The 18,622-nt window shown below is 33.3% G+C and overlaps 1 protein-coding gene across 1 annotated transcript in view; it reads left to right on the top strand.

Annotated features, from left to right (window-relative positions):
• Positions 1-18,622, top strand: part of CFAP47 (cilia and flagella associated protein 47) — a 421,910-nt gene that overhangs the window by 316,688 nt on the left and 86,600 nt on the right. The window contains 1 exon segment of the mRNA XM_082446774.1: positions 7,946-8,044. Coding sequence (XP_082302900.1) covers positions 7,946-8,044 — 99 coding nt within the window.

Consider the following 18,622-nt stretch of genomic DNA (forward strand, 5'->3'; position numbering starts at 1 on the left):
ACAGACTTTATAGATATTTAAGATATACAGATGAAGATATCTTTCAAAAGTCACTGTTTTTCCAAGAAGGCAACATTTTTAGAATTGTAAACTCATCATCAAACTTTTATATTGCCCAATTCTCTAATGTCTTTTCTTCTGCTATCTTGGCTGTTTTCATTTTAATCACTTCTCCCAGATATATTGCCCTTTGATATTCAAATAATCTATTTATTATCTTTAATTAAATTCTGTTTAATTTTTTAATTCTACTGTGTGTTGTCTATACATTCTTTCAGTTGACCATTATGCAAGGCAAGGTATCAAAAAGATTATATTTGAGGGATCTATTCATATCTGAATCTATGCCAACTTAAAAATGTAATGAGATAGAGAGGCTAGAGAGGAGATGGCCTAAACACCTGGAGAATACTAGAGATGTGTCCAAAGCACACCATTAATGAGTCCCACGAGGACCAGAATGCTACAGAAAAGCTTTCAAATAGCATAGAAAACTAGGATTTGTTATGCATCCACTATGTACCACACTTAAGCTCTATAAATGTGACTATACCCAATCTTTACAAAATGACTCTTGGAGGTTTTTTCAATGTGGAACCTGAGGCTTAGAAATTTCCTAAAGCCATGCAGTGGGTAAGTGATGGAACAGGTTCTTGAACTCATCTTCTCCAGGACCACCTCACTGTCTTTCTAAGTTGTCTGCTTACAGATGGTGCTTTAAAAGCCCCATACTGGATTAACAGATGCAAACTATTATATATAGAATGGATAAACAACAAGGTCCTACCGTATAGCACAGGGAAGTATATTCAATATCCTGTGATAAGCCATAATGGAAAAGAATATGAAAAAGAATATATATATACGTATAACTGAATCACTGTGCTGTACAGCAGAAATTAACACAACATTGTAAATCAACTATAGTTCAATAAAATAAATTTTAAAAAATAAATAAAAAAATAAAAGCCCCATACTGATAAGGCTCTAAAGAAAGGCACTTGCCCTTCTTTTTGCTTCCTCCCCCCAGATCTCAGGGAAAGAGGCCTCCCTGCATCCTATCAAAGGACCTCAAGAAATGCCCCTGACTACCACTCCTTTCACATTTTCTCAGCTCTTCGGGACTCTCCTTTCTCTTTTTAACATTGCCATCAGACCCTAGCTCACATATGCTCAGATTTCCCACCTTGGCCGCCTTATTCGGCCAGGACATGTACCCTTCCTCAGCGACTGGTATCCATGGACTCAATTCCCACAACCCTCTCTCGTCAGTAATTATGCCCTCCACCCCAGCCCCCTACTCTTAAGTTTCCTTCCTACTTAGCTGGAAGTAAAAGTGGAAAAAGGGAAGGTAGCTGTGAGTGGGAAGCAAGCATCTGAGTTGAAACATTAGAAATTAGGGCCCAGTGTATACATTAAGAATTTAAGGACCCATCTCCATTATATGTATGTGTGTGCCCTTGTTCATATAACCGTATTCCACACCTGCTACTTTATATGCTTGCTAATGGCAGGGGTTATATTAACTCATAGATTTGCTCCTAACTAAATGAGTATTTCAGTGTTGGCATGTATGTTGATAAAGCAGAAGTTGAATATTCAGTCACTGTTTATTGAGCATCTGTTTTGTGCTGAAAACTGTCATATGCACATTTCAAAGCTACCTCATGTGTGGGATATACGTACACACAAAAATATATACACATTGTATTTTGATTTTGTGTGGTATTCTACTTGTGAAATATCACTGTGGGTTATATACCTAAAAGTTGCATAAATGAATGAAGCAGTAATAGATGTATGCAGAGTAGTTGTTTTGATTATTTCTGTTAAAGTAGCTGTAGTCTTGAGATTATTTGATCTTTTACTTAATACAAATTTAAATGCAATATTAGTGATTTGATTCAAATGTTTAAGTATAAGTGGATTCTTTTCCAGACATTAGTAGTTTTATTGAAGAGCAAAACAGAATAACAGCAGGGATAAAGGTATGCATACCAGTTAACATATTAGTTTTACAAATATCAACTTCCATTTTGAGGGTTGATAAAATATAAACAAGGTACTATGTTGAATTGTTGTTGACTCAGGTTGATTATGACCATGGTGTTCACTAGTAATATAGTAATAAAGCAAACAATATAACACAGTTACGATAAGTTAATCACACTTACGGGATGTGGAGAGGCAATACCCAGTGCATTTGATTTCACATGTTTGAATTAGTTTATGAAAATCTTGCCCCTGGTGGCCCTCTGAATCTTATCTGAAGTACCTCCAGAGTTGAATAAATATTTATGTTAAATATGTGGTGATCATTGTACATTGCCAGTCAAGGTGTGCATAGCTTAATACATAAGAGAGAGAAATAGGTGTAAGAAAAAGTCCCCCGCTCTCAAAATCTCTCCCAAATTCAGACAGTCAACTATTTAAATATTTGAATTAATAAACATCACTGGGAGATTTGAGATTGGTGGGCAGGAAAGTTGGAGTATCAAATATATAACAGTCTATTTATACCTTAGTTTAATTGGATTATTTGTCTTAGTTTGCTTTGCTCATAACAAAAAGCTAACACTCATACTATGGAAAAGTAGACGTGAAATTACTGTTACAGCCACTTTTCAGACAAGTAATCTGAGACTCAACTTGCTTATAATTGCTTTAATTATTTTTAGATACTGTTTGGGAGCCTTAATATTTGGAATTCCTTTTTTCTCACTTAGTAGCTTTCAAAATTCAGTAAGCAGTAATTGGAAACTTATCAAAATTTAGATTCTCAGGTTCACAGTTATTCTGATTCATTACGTCTGGGGTAAGACCCTACCATCACAAGTTATTCCAATGTAGGTTGTCAGAAGACAGCACTTTCAGAAATATTGCTCTTTACGCAATGGTCTTGAAATATATTTTAATATCATACACCTCAATTAGTAAATATTTTTCAGCATTCACTTCAATGTATGCATATTTACTTGTGAAATATTTACATATAGCATCATCACCTCATATATTTAATGTCAGTAAAGCTTATCTCCTTTCCATAGAGAATTAACTATAATTTATAATGTTTCCCCCATGACCCAGTAGTTCAACTTACACAAATCCCATTTTAAAGATAACAAAATGTGCTTCCATTTAATTAAAGCGATAGGAATTTTTTTTTTTGCATTTAGTCTTTAGTCCCTTACCCACAAGACACAACTTTTTATTTTGAAAAATGTCACACCTACAGAAGATCATAGTACAATGAATAGTCCTATATTTTTCATACAGATTCATCTGTTTCATCAATTGTTAACTTTTGTGGAACTTGCTTTATATCCTGTCTCTATCTGTAGATATATAATTTCGTCTCTAAAGTATGTATGGCCTTAGAAAAAGGACTTTCTCCAACATAATTGCAATGCCATTGTCATACACTAAGATTTAACCTAGATACATTAATATTTTTAAAATATTAAATATCCACAGTAAAACTTCTCCAATTGTCCCAAAAATGTTCCTTATAACTTTTAAAAATGTTCTTTTTTCCAGTCTGGGATTCAATCAAGGATTATTCATTTCATTTGGTTTCCAATCTCTTACATCTCATTTAATCTAAAAATTCCCTTCTACCTTGTTTTGTCTTTTATGGTATTGGTATTTTGGAGAGTCCAGGCCAGTTGTCTTGTAGAATATTGCATGTTATGGATTTCTTTTTTTTTTTTCTGTACAAAAACTTCTTTGTCTTTATTTCATATTACATATCTTGGAGGTCATATGATATTAAAAACTACCTAAATATATTTACAGCTCCATAATGTTACACTGCATTGATGTACTTTGATTTATCTTATCTTTGTTTCTTCATTATTCAATTCAGATTAAACATTTTGGTAAGAATATCACATATCGTGTACTTCTCATTGCAACACATCCGGAGGCACAAAGTCCCATTATTGGGGATACTAAGTTTAATCACTTGGTTAAGGTTGTGTCTGCCAGATCTTTATATTGTAAAGATTATCTTTTCCCTTTATAACTAATAAATAATTTGGGGGGGTGTGATAATTTGAGACAATGTGAATAACCTCTTCCCTTACAACCCTTCATTTGATGGTTTTAGTATCCTTTCAGATATGCTACCAGTATCAATTATTATGTCCATTATCCTTGCTATTTTTTATTAGCTGAGATTTTTAAATTAAAGAAAAAGCTTTTTCTCTGCTTCTCTCCTCCCCCCAACTCTTTTTATTTTTAAGTACGAGTACAGATTCATGGATTTTTTTAATCTTTTATATTTCAGCATTTATTGTTTTCAAATCCCCATCACATTATCATATTTAATCACTGAACATTTAATTTATAAAAATGTGAGGGGATATAAATTCAGAAGACACAAGCTGTGTGACCTTGGGTAAGGAACTTTTATTTTTTTGGCTTTTGTATCTCCTAACACTGGGGGAGGTACCAGGTAATCTCTGAGCTTGCTTCTAGCTGATGATTCTATGATTCTTTGACCACTGCATGTGTATCGTTTGATGGCCCACTCTTTATTCAGGGGAGGCTCCTTGATTTCTATCATTATCATTATATTTCTGAGTAATGTCCCTGAGTTTGGAAAAACAAAAACAAAGCCAGATGTTAACAGAAATGACTTTGACACCTACCTCTTCCTTCTCTGGATTTCTCTGTATCCAGATCTCTAGGAGGAACTTGTGGCTCTTATGAGTAATTCAAAAATACTAGAGCTAATATTTGTACAAATCCATAGCTATTATATCAATAGAAAAGAATAATCTCTCACTCCTTTTCCTTTTTCTTCTTGCATTGAAGACTATTGAACTTGTTTGACGCATTTTTGAATTATAGCAAATTTTTATGGTTTTTGAAAAGACATTCATTCAAAGAGTAGTGCCAGAGGGACTTCCCTGGTGGTTCAGTGGTTAAGACTCTGCGCTTCCACTGCAAGGGGCATGGGTTCTATCCCTGGTGGGGGAAGTTCCACATGACCTACTATGCGGCCAAAAAGGAAAAAAAAAAAAAAAAAAGAAAAGAGTAGTGCCAGAGCAGACTGGGAAAAGACAGTTCCAGACCTTTTTCTTTTTTATTTCTTTCTATTACGGATTCCCTTATGGTCCAAAGAACACAATCTGTATGATTTAGAGTATTTTAAATTTGTTGAGGTTTGTTTTATGACCCAGTATATGGTCTCTCTTGGTGAATGTCCCATAGGACTTGAAACAAATAAGTATTCTGCTGTTGTTTTATGGAGTGTTTTACATATCTCATTCAAATTCTCAGTTAATTTTGTTATTTGGGTCTTCTGTATCCTTGCTGATTTTCTGACTAGTAGTTTTACCTATCACTTGGTGAGAGGGGGATATTAAATCACACAACTATAATGGTGTATTTATTTCTTCTTTCCCCTCTATTGAATTTTGCTTCATGTAAGTTGAGGCTTTGTTATTTGTTATAGACACATTAGTATTATATGTCTTCCTGGTGTATCCATATTTTATAATTATGTATTGCCCCTCTTTGTCTCTAGTAATTTTCTTTTCTCTGAAGTTTGCTTTATATGATAGTAATGTAACCATTTTTGTTTTTTAAAATTAACATTTTCATGGTACATCTTTTATCATCCTTTTTCTTTCAAACTACCTATGTCATTAAATTTGGAGAAGTCTAATTTAGACAGAACATTGTCGGACCATGTTATATATAAATATTTCAACTCTACCCTGGCTAGCTACCCTTTCCCTCAGCCTGCTACCCCAACAAGAGAATTGGAGTGCCGCCTGTTTCTACCAAGCAAGAGATAGAAGATCACCTCCCCTCCCCTTTATTTTTCTGCCCCTCTTAGTTGATCTGGGTTGGAGACTCGTTCAGTGCCTTGTCCAGTATATATGAGAGGCAGTATGGAAACCTGGAAACTCACCACCATGTCGTTCCTCAAGTCCCAAGGTCCCTAAGCAGGCTGCCTTCTTCTTTCATATTTCAGAGTCTCCCCATCCTTGTCTGTTGTGTGTTATGTCTGGCAATTTTTAGTTGTAAGAGGGGGAGCCTAGGAGGAACGGGGCTACTTCATTTTTGTGGATATTTATTATTATTCTTTTAGACACTCCCTAATTTGGCCAGTGGGACCCTTTACAAGACAATCCCTAAGTCCTTTTGATCGTCTTCGTTAGTTTTTGAATATTTTGTTACTTTCTGGCAGTATAAGATGTTCTAGTTTCACCTAGCACTCAACTTGCTGTAAAACTAGAATTCGGCATTTTTCAATGGTTTGCTATACAGAGACAAGGTATTTAGTGTCCAAGATATGGGCACTAGATGTGCTCATGGCTGCTAGGATGTTCCTTTCAGGGGACAGAACAAAGAAGTATAATTATTAAAATAATTATTAAAAACAATTATCTCATACTGATACCTCCTATTCCGATCCTACACCATAGGGTTCTTCCTCAATTCACCTCACTTTCTCTTCTCCCATGTGAAAAACCTCACTCCCAACACATCAATTCAGTACCCATTTGCTCTATCATACCTATATACCCCTTATATTTTCTAAATTACTATATTCTTAACTACCAAGAAAAAGAGAGAGAGAGAGAAGAAAAGAAAAAGGAACTGAAAACTACTAAATCTAAAGCTATCTTTGCAGTTGATTTTTCCTCCTGGAATATATTATACTACAATAGAACAGTCAGAGAACTATGGCCAAAATATTCTTTAATTAATTCTTTATTCTGTATAGTTTTGTTGTCAATTTATATAAAGATGGATTCTTTAATTTTTAATTTGAATTCAGTTTTACCTTTGCTTTTTCACACTTTCTAAATTTATTTTTGAATTTGTAAAACACGTATTGTTCAAAACTCAAAGCTATGTAAAATGTTCTACTTAAAGAAATCCCATTCCCATAACTCAACCATCCACCACTTTCTCAAACAATCATATAGATGACATCATCATTTGATTCTGATTTATCCATACTGTGTTTATTTTTGCAAAAATGAGTATATATGAATAAATGCATATGTACACACATGGTTCTGTTTCATCCTCTATCTTACACAAAGGTAGAATACTGTATAATTTCTTTTGCACCTTGCTAACTCCACCTAATTATATGTCTGGAATCCTAGTAAAATAGTTAATAGACATCTTTCTCATAGATTTTTATGACTTTTTAGTACCTCAGTTTTTTTCCTGCACTATTGTTTATACACTAGTCTCCAGTGCATAGATCTTTTCATTATTTCTAATAATTTGCTATACAAATACTGCTATGCAAATAATGCCTTTGTATATTTAAGGTGTATTTCTACAAGTAGTATTGATGGGCAAAATGGTAAATATATATACAATTTTACTGTATGTTACAAAAATCCCCTTCTTAGAAGTTGTAACACTCCCATTCCTTTCCAAGGCATCAGCTGATATCTAGTTCAATATACTTAAAATTATAAATTTCTGTGCTGACAGAGTTTTTTACTTTTTATACATGGTAGCACTAAAAGCAAGTACATGTTATGTAGCCCATAAGCACGTTTTGAAAAATTGATTGATTTTTGCATATATTAGTTTAAATTATTAACATTGCAAAAGTGTATATTTATACATGTGTAAATATTAACTACTACACTCCATTTTTATGTGGTAGGTTCAAACAGGCTCTCAGTAATATCTTTTATTTGAATAGTTTAAGTTAAAATTCCAAGAATTTATGAGTTGATTTTATAATATTTTTTGAGTATTATAGAGAAAATCATTAATAGTGTTGAATGTGTTCTTCAAAAATGCCATTTAAATCTCATCTTAAAATGTACTTTGAAAATGATCATCTCAGAAATTTCCCATTAGAAGGAAGTTTTGATTCTGTTTCAATCTCCACTGATGTTTTTCCTCTTGAATGTGACATTGAAGTGTAATATCTCTTTATATTTTTTTTGATTAGGTCAGGAGAAGCACAAGCGTCTTGTCCTGGCTCCATACTGGGACAGCTTCCTCGAAGAGACTTCTGCCTTCAAGCTTAGTGGTCTGAGTCACACAAAAGGTACAGTATTTCTGCCTTATATTCTGTCATTCTGTATGCTATCGCATTTCAGAGATGATGAAATATATGTCTTGTTGTCTTAATAAATATTTAATGAAAATTAAATGTACAAGTTAAAAATTTTGACACAAATTTTAGTAAGTTGATAGAAAAACATGGAGAGTATAACCTTTACATATAGTCATTATATCTTCACTTTTTTTTTTCATTCCTTATCGCATGAATACAACTTGCAAAAAATCTTATCTCTGAGATTGTGAATGGTTGAATGTCATGCCACTTAATACATAACTGTGTGAGTCAAAGAAGATTTTGGAAAATTAAAAATACCTAGTGTGCTAAAGCTGCTCGCACTTATGAAAATAATTCCATCTTTGCAAAGCTGACAATTCCCTGAAAATGTATTATAGGGTGTACATGTATTAGTAATCCCAGCTGCATATTGATGAATAGGAAAAAAAAAATCTAAGGCATAAGAAATAATGAATTTGCTTAAAAATCTAAAGCTCACAAAATATTAATTTGCTTAAAATACTTTTCATTACAAAAAACTAATCATAATAATTATTGTACATATAAAATACAAATTATCTTAACATAATTATTACAAAAATAATAACTAAAATCAGTAACTACTACTAACATTCCAATATAAGTGGGTTCATGACTTTCGTTTATATTTACTATAGTCATTTTTATTAGCATCCTGAACCTCATTAATTTATTTCATTTGATACTCACAACAACTCCATTGTATAGGTGTTATTATTATTATTATTGAATCAAGGAGATTGCAATTCAGAAAAATTAACTTACACAAAATCAAAACAGTTGCTTACTGGCAAAGCCGAACTACCATATGTCTGATTTCAACATCTTTGTTTTCTCTTTCTTTGCAATGTATTAAAAGGAGTATGAACTGCAATTCACAAAAGAGGAAGTACCGCTGTCCAAATAATGACTGAAAATATGTTCAAAGTCCCTAATATTCAAATAGATCTTGATTTAAATGATAGCCAGCTAAGTTTTCTTTTTCCTTTTTAAAAAGAATTTTTCTATTTCAATTAAACTGTGATGAAATTGGAACAAACACTGATTAGTGGAGTATAAATCACTACATAATTTCTGAAAAGCACTTTGTGTAATGTATATAAAGAAACTTAGACATTATCACGTTTTGGACCCAGTAATTCCAATTCCGGTGAGATCTTTACAAGAAATAATCAAAAGATGGATTATTTATCCACAGAGATGTTTGATATTGAATTATTTATAACAGCAAAAAATTGGAAATCACCTCAATGCCAAATAACAACTTTGTTGTATTTGTAGTAACTATTTATATGTCTGCTTATATTTTAATTTTACTTATCCATTAAATGTATGAGACATTTTCTTTTTTTTTCATTTTTTCCATTGATTCTGCACTTTCAAAGCCTTTCTACATTTAAGTCAATTGAAACTTCACCTCTATTTTCTTTTTTTCTTCTCCTTTGTTTATAATGGGGAAAGAGTTATAGGTAGGTAGGTATCTTTTTCATTTGCTCCTTTAATTCATCCAGATTTTGCTTTTTCGCTCTGTAATTACAATCTAATTTGATTCCACCTTAATTAGCAAGATTTCCATCTTTTAATTGAATAATAATTATTATTCTGTTGTTATTTATTTTTGCAATGTGACATCCTATATTCAATCATCTATACTCTGTTACATAGATCTGTATTTCCGGTCTTGTTCCAGTGCCATATGGTTTAAATCCTACAGGTTTATGTTTTCTTATTTTATTTCTATTTTCTCATTATCATTTAAGTCATTTCTTTCCTTTTATCATCTATTTATCCTTCTGGAAAAAAATTTAGAACAACTTTTTAACAAGTTCTGAAAAGTCCCAGTAAACATTTGATTGAAATTACATTAAACCTATAGACAAATTTGGGAAGAACTACATCTTTACAATATTTAATCTTCTTATCCATGACCACTTATTTCCTCAATATTTTTGAGCACAGTATTTATAAATATTAATAAAGTTCATTTTTCCATGAAAAAAACATAAAGTTTCCAGTGGCAGTACTTTTATTTAAATAATACAAATAATGGGTAAAGGCGGTCAAAAGGTAAATAAATTAATAAAATGGCAGGGAGTCATTCACTCTAAACATAGAGTATGGGAATTATGGAAATTATTGTTTCTTTTACCAAAGTCAACAATCTTATTGCATTAGTTTATAAAATTTTCATCTTTGTTTACTAATTTTGGACTACTTATATATTGAAATGACTGCTTATTTTTTGTTTGTTTGTTTCTTTTTAAACTCCTGGTTCTTTATTCTGCAGCAAATGATTTTTAAGATATTTTCAAATTAAAAACTAACTAAATAATCCAGTTAGCAATTATATGTAATGTAATTTCTATGCAACACAGAGACCAACATTTTGTGTTCCATTTAAAAATTTTCAAATTTGAAAAATTATAAATGTACTTTCTTTTTTTTAAATTTTGCTTTGTATATTTTAAGGCAATGCCGTTTGGTACATAGATATTTATTTATTTTTTAATATTTATTTATTTATTTGGCTGTGCCAGGTCTTAGTTCAGCATGTGGGATCTTCATTGCCATGTGCGGGGTCTTCGTCGTGGCATGCGGGATCTTTAGTTACGGCATGCGGAATCTTTAGTTGCAGCATGTGGGATCATTCGTTGCAGCATGTGGGATCTTTAGTTGAGGCATGTGAACTCTTAGTTGCGGCATATGGGATCTAGTTCCCTGACCAGGGATCGAACCCGGGCCCCCTGCATTGGGAGAGCAGAGTCTTAGCCACTGGACCATCAGGGAAGTCCCTAAGCATACTTTCTTAATTTATATTGTTCTTGCTGTCTTCAAATGGTTTTCAAATTTAATGCCGTCTTTGCTTTATTTTTCAACTAGCAATGGACAACCCTGGCTGTGCAGTGGGTTGACAGTTCCAAATATATTCTCTGCTTCTGTATATAATAAAATCTCCAGAGGGGTTTGTTTATTTTCAAGAAATTTGTTATTTGCTCTGGTATTCTTATATGTTATAATATTAGTGTTATGGATATCCCTGATGATTTGGGGAGCATAAACAGTAAGGGTACAACAGAAATGGGATCTCTGTTTCTTACACTGCTATCGACATTTTTAGAGACTTTGGGATTCATTGACCATATTGTAAAAATTGCTTCGAGGGAAAACCTCATATACCATATAAAGCATATGTATCCTTAAAACTAAGTCTTTCTACATCTACATGATCTCAGATGAATTGATTGAGTGGAGAGGTTCTAAACTTGTATCGTCCAGTTTGCCAAGTAATGTGACAGTGCATTCAGTTCAATTCAGTTAAGTGCTAGGCATTAAAGGGAAACCAAGTGATAGCTGGTAAGACTAGCATATATTCCTCAAATGGAATGCTGCTGCTTCAGTCCATGGTAAGCTGGTCTGTGCATCATCCCAGTCACAGCCTGACTTTACCAACATTTTGCTCTATATATGACAAAAGGAAATGGATAAAAATAATTTCTGCAAATACTCCTCATATTAACTTCTTTCTGAAATTTTAAATTCCTTTGCATTTATGAAATTCCTTAATAAAATTGGATGGGTGGGCGGGTGGGTGGATGGATCGATAGATGGACAGATGAATGGATGGATGGATAGATACATACATAAATACGTACATACATACATACCAAGACAAGAACTCTAGCCATTGACACTATTGTTTTACATTGGAAAAAGATGTTCACATCCATTTCATTCCTCCAAGGAAACATTTTTGTTTTCCTAGAATTTTTCTTCCTTAGAATGAGTTCCGTACTAGGCTATAGATAGCTAAATACTTCATTTTGTTTTTAGTAGTTTCACTGTTATTTTCATTATCTTTCTTTCAAAACTGGTGACAGAAACTAGGCAGGAGTTTAAAAAAAAAAAAAAAGGGTCTTCCTGTCAGCGAAGAATCTTAACCTGCCAGGTTTTCAGTTTGAAGCTCATTCTTGTCTACACATCTAATTAGGTCGAGTAACCAAAAATGAGACAAGAGTATAGGTGAATTGTGATCTGAGAAGCCATCCTTCTACAACGCTGATACATGTATAAGAGTTGCAATGTTCCTTTTCTCTTTTACTAGGAAGTAATCAAATGTCACTGAAGCCAAATCAAAATTAAACTCTTGAGAAAAAAAATCTTAGCTGAAACATTTTCCTGGGTCCTCTGACTGTGATAGTTTAAAAAAAATGGGGGTGGGTGGATTAGCATTATTATATATCATAGTGTAGCGCTGGAGAGTAAGGTACTAGTTTACAAATCTATATATGTATAAAATTAGACGTAGGACTTTAGTAAAGGAGTCAAGCTGCAGGGATAGGGCAATAGACTTGCAGTGTGAGAATCTGTGTTCTGGTTTTGACTGTAACATGGAAAAGCTGTGTTAGCTTGCGCTGGTTTCTGTACTCTCTAGACCCTGTTTTGGACATCAGAAGAAATGAAAATCAGTTTCACCTAATAGGATATTTTTTGAAGAACAAACGCAGTTGTGCATGTGAAGAAATGTCTAAACACTAAAGGTATATACAAGTATTGTTTATTAGTATTACTTGTATAGGTGACAATAGGTAAACCCAAAGGTGGATTCCTGATTTTCTTCAGTTTTAGATGAAACAAGACCTAGTACACTGCCAGTACATGCCAGGAAATATATTTCTGAAAAATGAACAAAGAAATAAATAGCAGTTATTTTTCTTCTGAAATCCATTTGTTCTTTAGGTGACACAGTTATGAGACAAATGATTTTAATTTTCATCAACTACTCATTGATGAAACAGTCTTGTTACCTTGGTGAATACCTTTTCTAGAAAAGGATATCTTACAGGACAGTAGATATCTATTTCTGTATTTATATCCATATTTTAAGAGTATCCAACTTTGTAGATATCTATATCTATAACTATATTTAAAAAATAATTCAAACTTGTTCTTCCTTTTGATATCCCTAATCCTTTACGTATTCTATTCATTCAACATTTTAATTTTAAAAAATCAGCAAATTCATATACCACTTTCACAAATTTTGGCATTCCCTTGTATCACCTATATAATAATTTACCTAATTGTATTTTAATAGAAAGCAGTGTCACTTGTCATGAGCGGTAGCAATGTACTCTGTTCCAGGAACTATTTTAAGCACTTTACAAATATTAATTCATTTAGTCTTCACAACAACCCTATGAGATAGATTCTATTAATACCCCTATGTTAGAGATGAGTATACTGAGACGTGTAGGAGTTATATCCAAGATCACACCCACAGTATGTGCTGGAGCTTGTGCTTGAATGTAGGGCTTGGACTCTTACTCAACTACAAAATACTGTTATAAATAGAAGACAGCTTTAAAACGTCAATCAGTAAATAATAAAATAAAAATTTTAAATATCTGTCCAACTTTCACTCAGAAGTATCTTAAATGTCACTGTTGCAAAAAAGGTTTTCCTGGGAAGCAGTCTCTGAGAAGGAGGTGAGCATGCAGGAATTGTATTAGGGAGAAGTGTATGAGGATCAACAGTACTGGGGGAAGAAGAGGATGAAGCAAAACTGAACAGAGGGAGGTGGGGACAAAGGTGTCATTTCACAGCCTGGCAAGCACCAAAACTAGGATAGTTCTTCAGAGTTTCCCCAATTTGGGATGAGGAAGCCAGGATTTTATATCTCATTTCCTCACCCACAACCCTCCCATCCCCCATCCCATCAATCCATCATGAAATGTAGTCTAATGCTGGAAAGGAGTTTAACCTTGGTCAGGTGACTCTCTTCGGCTGAAGGCAATTCTCCCAGAAAGTTGATATCTAGGTACTGTATACTGGCAATAATCTTAATAGCTTGGGACATAAAGTCATGAAGATATGTTCCTCTTTTTACTAGAAGCATTATTCAGTTTTCCTGATACTTTTCTCAATAATTTTAAATATGATAAGATATCAGAGTCAAGGTTCATTTTATTCATTATGTGTACCTAATTGTCCTAGCACCATTTAAAGAAAAAGCCATCCTTTCTTAAATTGCAGTGACACTTTTCTCCTAAATCCATTGGCAGAATGTATATGAGTCTCTTTCTGTACTCTATTCATTTCTAGTTGTCTATTCATATATTTTTGCACCAATACCATATGTCTTAAATACTATAGCTATATGGCAATTCTTAACATGTAGAAACGTAAATCCTTCAAATTTTTCCTCTTCTTCAAGATTTTCATAGTTATTCTAGATCCTTTGCACTTTCATAATAATTTCAGAATCAGCTAGTAATTTCCAAACACACACAGGAACACAGATACACACACATACCCCCGTGAGGACTTCGAATTGTATTGAAACTATACATTGATTTGGGGGCAACTGGCATCTTAGAAATACTGACTTATTGAGTCTTTCAATCCAAGAACATGGTGTTTCTCTCCACCTAATTTACCCAAATGGCTATCTATTTCTTCAAGATTTATTTAAAAGCCCATCTTATCCCTACTGATTTGACATGCCAACATTATCATAGACTGCCATATGTACTTGGGTTCTTTCTGGGTTATGTCTACTATTCTACTGATCTGTCTTTTAGAGCCAAAACTACACTGTTTTAATTAGAGAGGCTTTATAATGTGCTTTAATACATGGTGAAGATGGCTCTCTCATATTGCTTTTCCTTTCTAAGATTTTATTGGCTGTTCTTCCCTATTTATTTATCTGTAGGAACCTTATAATAAACTTGACTACCTCCAGAGAAAACCTGATAGAATATTTACTGGAATTAAATTTATAATTTAAATTATGACTCTATACATGTAAGAAGAAATGACATTTCTGTGATATTGAATCTTTGTATCAATGTCATTTTATGTATTTTCACTAGTTCAGCAGCTTTGTGCCTTCAAAAACATTTAAATTTTATTTTTTAAATGTTTTTTGCATGTGTTCTAATGGACAAATCATGCTTAAAACCACTTTAGATCACCTTTTAAAAAAGTGATAGTATTAACAATATATCTCATTATTTTTGTGATATTAGAGCAACAGAAAATATACAATTTGTTGTCACATAATATAAGCTACCTTTATGATCATTTATACTTAATATTTTATTACTGATTTTAAGTGTAACAGCTCACTATTATATTTTCTCTTATTGCTTCCCAGATAACAAAAAAGGCTTTGCTTAAAATAACGCTTTACTCAAGAATAGAAAACCTTTAGTCATTTTAATGAGAACGGGTAATATAATTAAAAGTACTCATATAATGACTATCATATCGCTTTAGTACTCTTGATATTCCATGATGCAATGGTAAAAGGATTAGCACACTATTCAAAACATTTTACACAGTGTAAATAATTTCTGTAAGGACTAATGAAATTTTATCTTCAATTTAAAAGAAAATATTTAGAGCCTTAACTTAGATTGTTGTCCACAGAGTAATTGCAATGTTAGGGAATCCTACTTCTGGTTAGATAAAGATTCCTGGCAGAAAAGCACATAGGGACGATACATTTAACTGTGTTGCTCTATTTATATTTTTCTTTAAAACATCAGGCCTTTGTTTTTCCACATAATTTTCTATATCTAATTGAAACTAATCAGATATGATTTTAGTTAGTGTCATTTTTATGTGACTTTTAAAAATGTCAGTATTCTATTTTAGCTTTATTTAAATATAGATATGTAGGTAGACAGATAAATGTTAGGTAACATCCCCTTCTTTGAAAATTAATGCCTCTGTTGTCAACATGAAGCCATTCAGTTGGCTAATGTAAGAAGGCCATTGGGTTCCATGAAGCAGAACTTTCAGATCTAACATTAATGTTTACATTTGACTTTTTGTAAATTGCATTTTCATAACTTTTGCCAATTTTTAATGATACTACATTGTTTTACATCTGCCATTAATTTGTAAAACTTTTCCATATCATTAATTTAAAAACTTTTTAATTGAAGCACAGTTGATTTACAATATTGTGTTAGTTACAGTTGTACCAGCAAAGTGATTCAGTTATATATTATATATATTATGTATTATCTTTCTCTGTCTAACTTACTTCACCTAGTGTAATGCCCTTGAGATCCATCCATGTTGTTGCAAATGGCAAGATTTCATTCCTTTTTATGGCTAAATACTATTCCATTGTATATACCACGTTTTCTTTATCCATTCATCAGTGGGCACTTAGGGCATTGTGCTGGGTTCCCTTTTGTCCACATTTTCACCAACACTTGTTATCTCATATCATTTTGATGACAGCCATTCTAACAGGCATGTGGCTATATCTCATTGTGGTTTTGATTTGCATTAGTGATGTTGAACATCTTTCCAGGTACTTATTAGCCATCTGTATGTCTTCTTTGGAAAAATATCCATTCAGATATTCTGCCCATTTGTGATCAGATTGTTTTGGGGTTTGTGTTTTTTATTTGTTTGTTTGTTTGTTTGCCATTGAGTGTATGGATTCTTTATATATTTTGGATATTAATCCCTTATCAGATATATGATTTGCAAATATTTTCTCCCATTCAGTAGGTTGCCATTTCATTTTATTGATGGTTTCCTTTGCTGTACAGAATGTCTTGACTTCTTTTTCTCCAATTCTCAAACTCACTTCAGTGACGATTTAATCTTGACAGTTTGACTGAAATTGCCTTTGTCTAGGAAATCACGACTTTTATGTTTCATTATCTGTAGGTCAGTGCTATGTCCTTATCTTACTTTATCTCTCAGTAGCCTTTGGCGTAGTTGTCTTTTTTTCTCCTTAAAATGTTATATTCACTTGGCTTTAGTTTTCCTCCGATGTCATTGTTCAGTTCCTCTAAATCTTCTTTTCTGTCTCTTACCTGCTATCAGAATTCTAGATGTTGGCTTGATTTAGGGCTTATCCCAGTCTCTTCCCCAGTTATAATATCTTCCTGGACTTTTTTTTTTCAGCCTTGTGTATACCATCTATACATGGCCTCTTAATTTATATCTCCAACTCTAAACTTCCCCCTGAGTTTCAGCTGCATGTTTTCATCTTCACATGGATATCTTACAGGTATCTCTTACTAAATATTATGCTTGATATACCTGTCTCCTCACCCATGCTAGTTTATTCCCCAAATAATTCTTCATCTTAGTCAATGACACCATTATTTATCCAGTTTATCTTTCCAAAAACCTAGGAGTCATACTTGATTTCTTTTATTTTCTCATTGCAAATTTCCAGCCCATGAGTAAATACTGATAGCAAAGCCATAAAAATATATCCCATTTCTGATCACTTTTTAGCACCTCCACCCTAGACTATACCACCCGAACTACTGCAACTGCTTTCTGTATTTCAGTCTTATACCCCATACTCTAATCTGCACACAGAAGACAGAGCGATTTCTGGTAAAACAAAAATTGGGTCGTATCACTATGCTGTTTAAAACCTTCCCATGTTTTCCAGTTCAACATTAGGAGGTGAGGTCAGAAAGGCCCGCCATGACCTGGTCCGTGCTTTTCTTTCTGACCTTACCTTCTCTACTCTTTCCCACCCTTCACTGAGCTACTGACTGCGTCAACATTCTGAGCCAATTCCTATTTAAGCTTTTACATTGCTCACACTTCTGGTTGCAACACTCGTACCCAACTTCTTGTTTACCTTTCTCCAAATCCTTGAAGCCTCCACTAAACGTCACTTCTTTAGAGAAGTCTTCTCTGAAAGCACCCTCCACTAATTCTCCCTAAATAATTAACTTGAAATCTATTATGCAGTTATCTATTTATTCTCTTCTTTTTCTCCACTAGAAGTTAAGTTGCATGATGCAAGAGATATTTTCTGTCTCATTTCCTACAGTATCCCCAGCAACTAGAACAGTTCCTTGCTGAATCCATTTAAATACTAATATTTATTAAGAACTACCATATGCTAAGATCCCGTTCTAAGTTCTATAGATACACAGGGAGCCAAATAGACAAAAATCTCTGCCTTCCTGGGATTTACATGCTCATGGAAAGAGACAGACAATGATCAAATAGGATGGGGGGAGAAATTAGGCAGGGGAAGGGGTTAAAGACAGTCATAGTGTTGGAGGTGCAGTTTTGAATAGGGTGGCTAGAAAAGTCCTTACCGAAGGGAAAAAGTGAATGCAGGAATTAACCTGCACTGACGGCTATAATAAATTGCTGACAGAGTCTTGTTGGAGTCCGTATCATCTATGTCTTATGTAAAACCATAGACTATTTAGCAACTTTATGTATTACAAAAAACAGGAAGAGAAAGTCAGTATGCTAGAATGCCAAATGTATAATTAATCTCAATATTCTACAATGGTTTTTTTTTTAAAGGAATTCCTTTATTTTTATTTATTTTTATTCATTTTTATTTTTTTTTGGATGTGTTGGGTCTTCGTTTCTGTGAGAGGGCTTTCTCTGGTTGTAGGAAGCAGGGGCCACTCTTCATCGCGGTGTGCGAGCCTCTCACTATCGTGGCCTCTCCTGTTGCGGAGCACAGGCTCCAGACGCGCAGGCTCAGTAGTTGTGGCACATGGGCTTAGT

The sequence above is a fragment of the Balaenoptera physalus genome (assembly GCF_965194825.1).
Source record: "Balaenoptera physalus genome assembly, chromosome: X".
NCBI classification, from domain to species: Eukaryota; Metazoa; Chordata; class Mammalia; order Artiodactyla; family Balaenopteridae; genus Balaenoptera; species Balaenoptera physalus.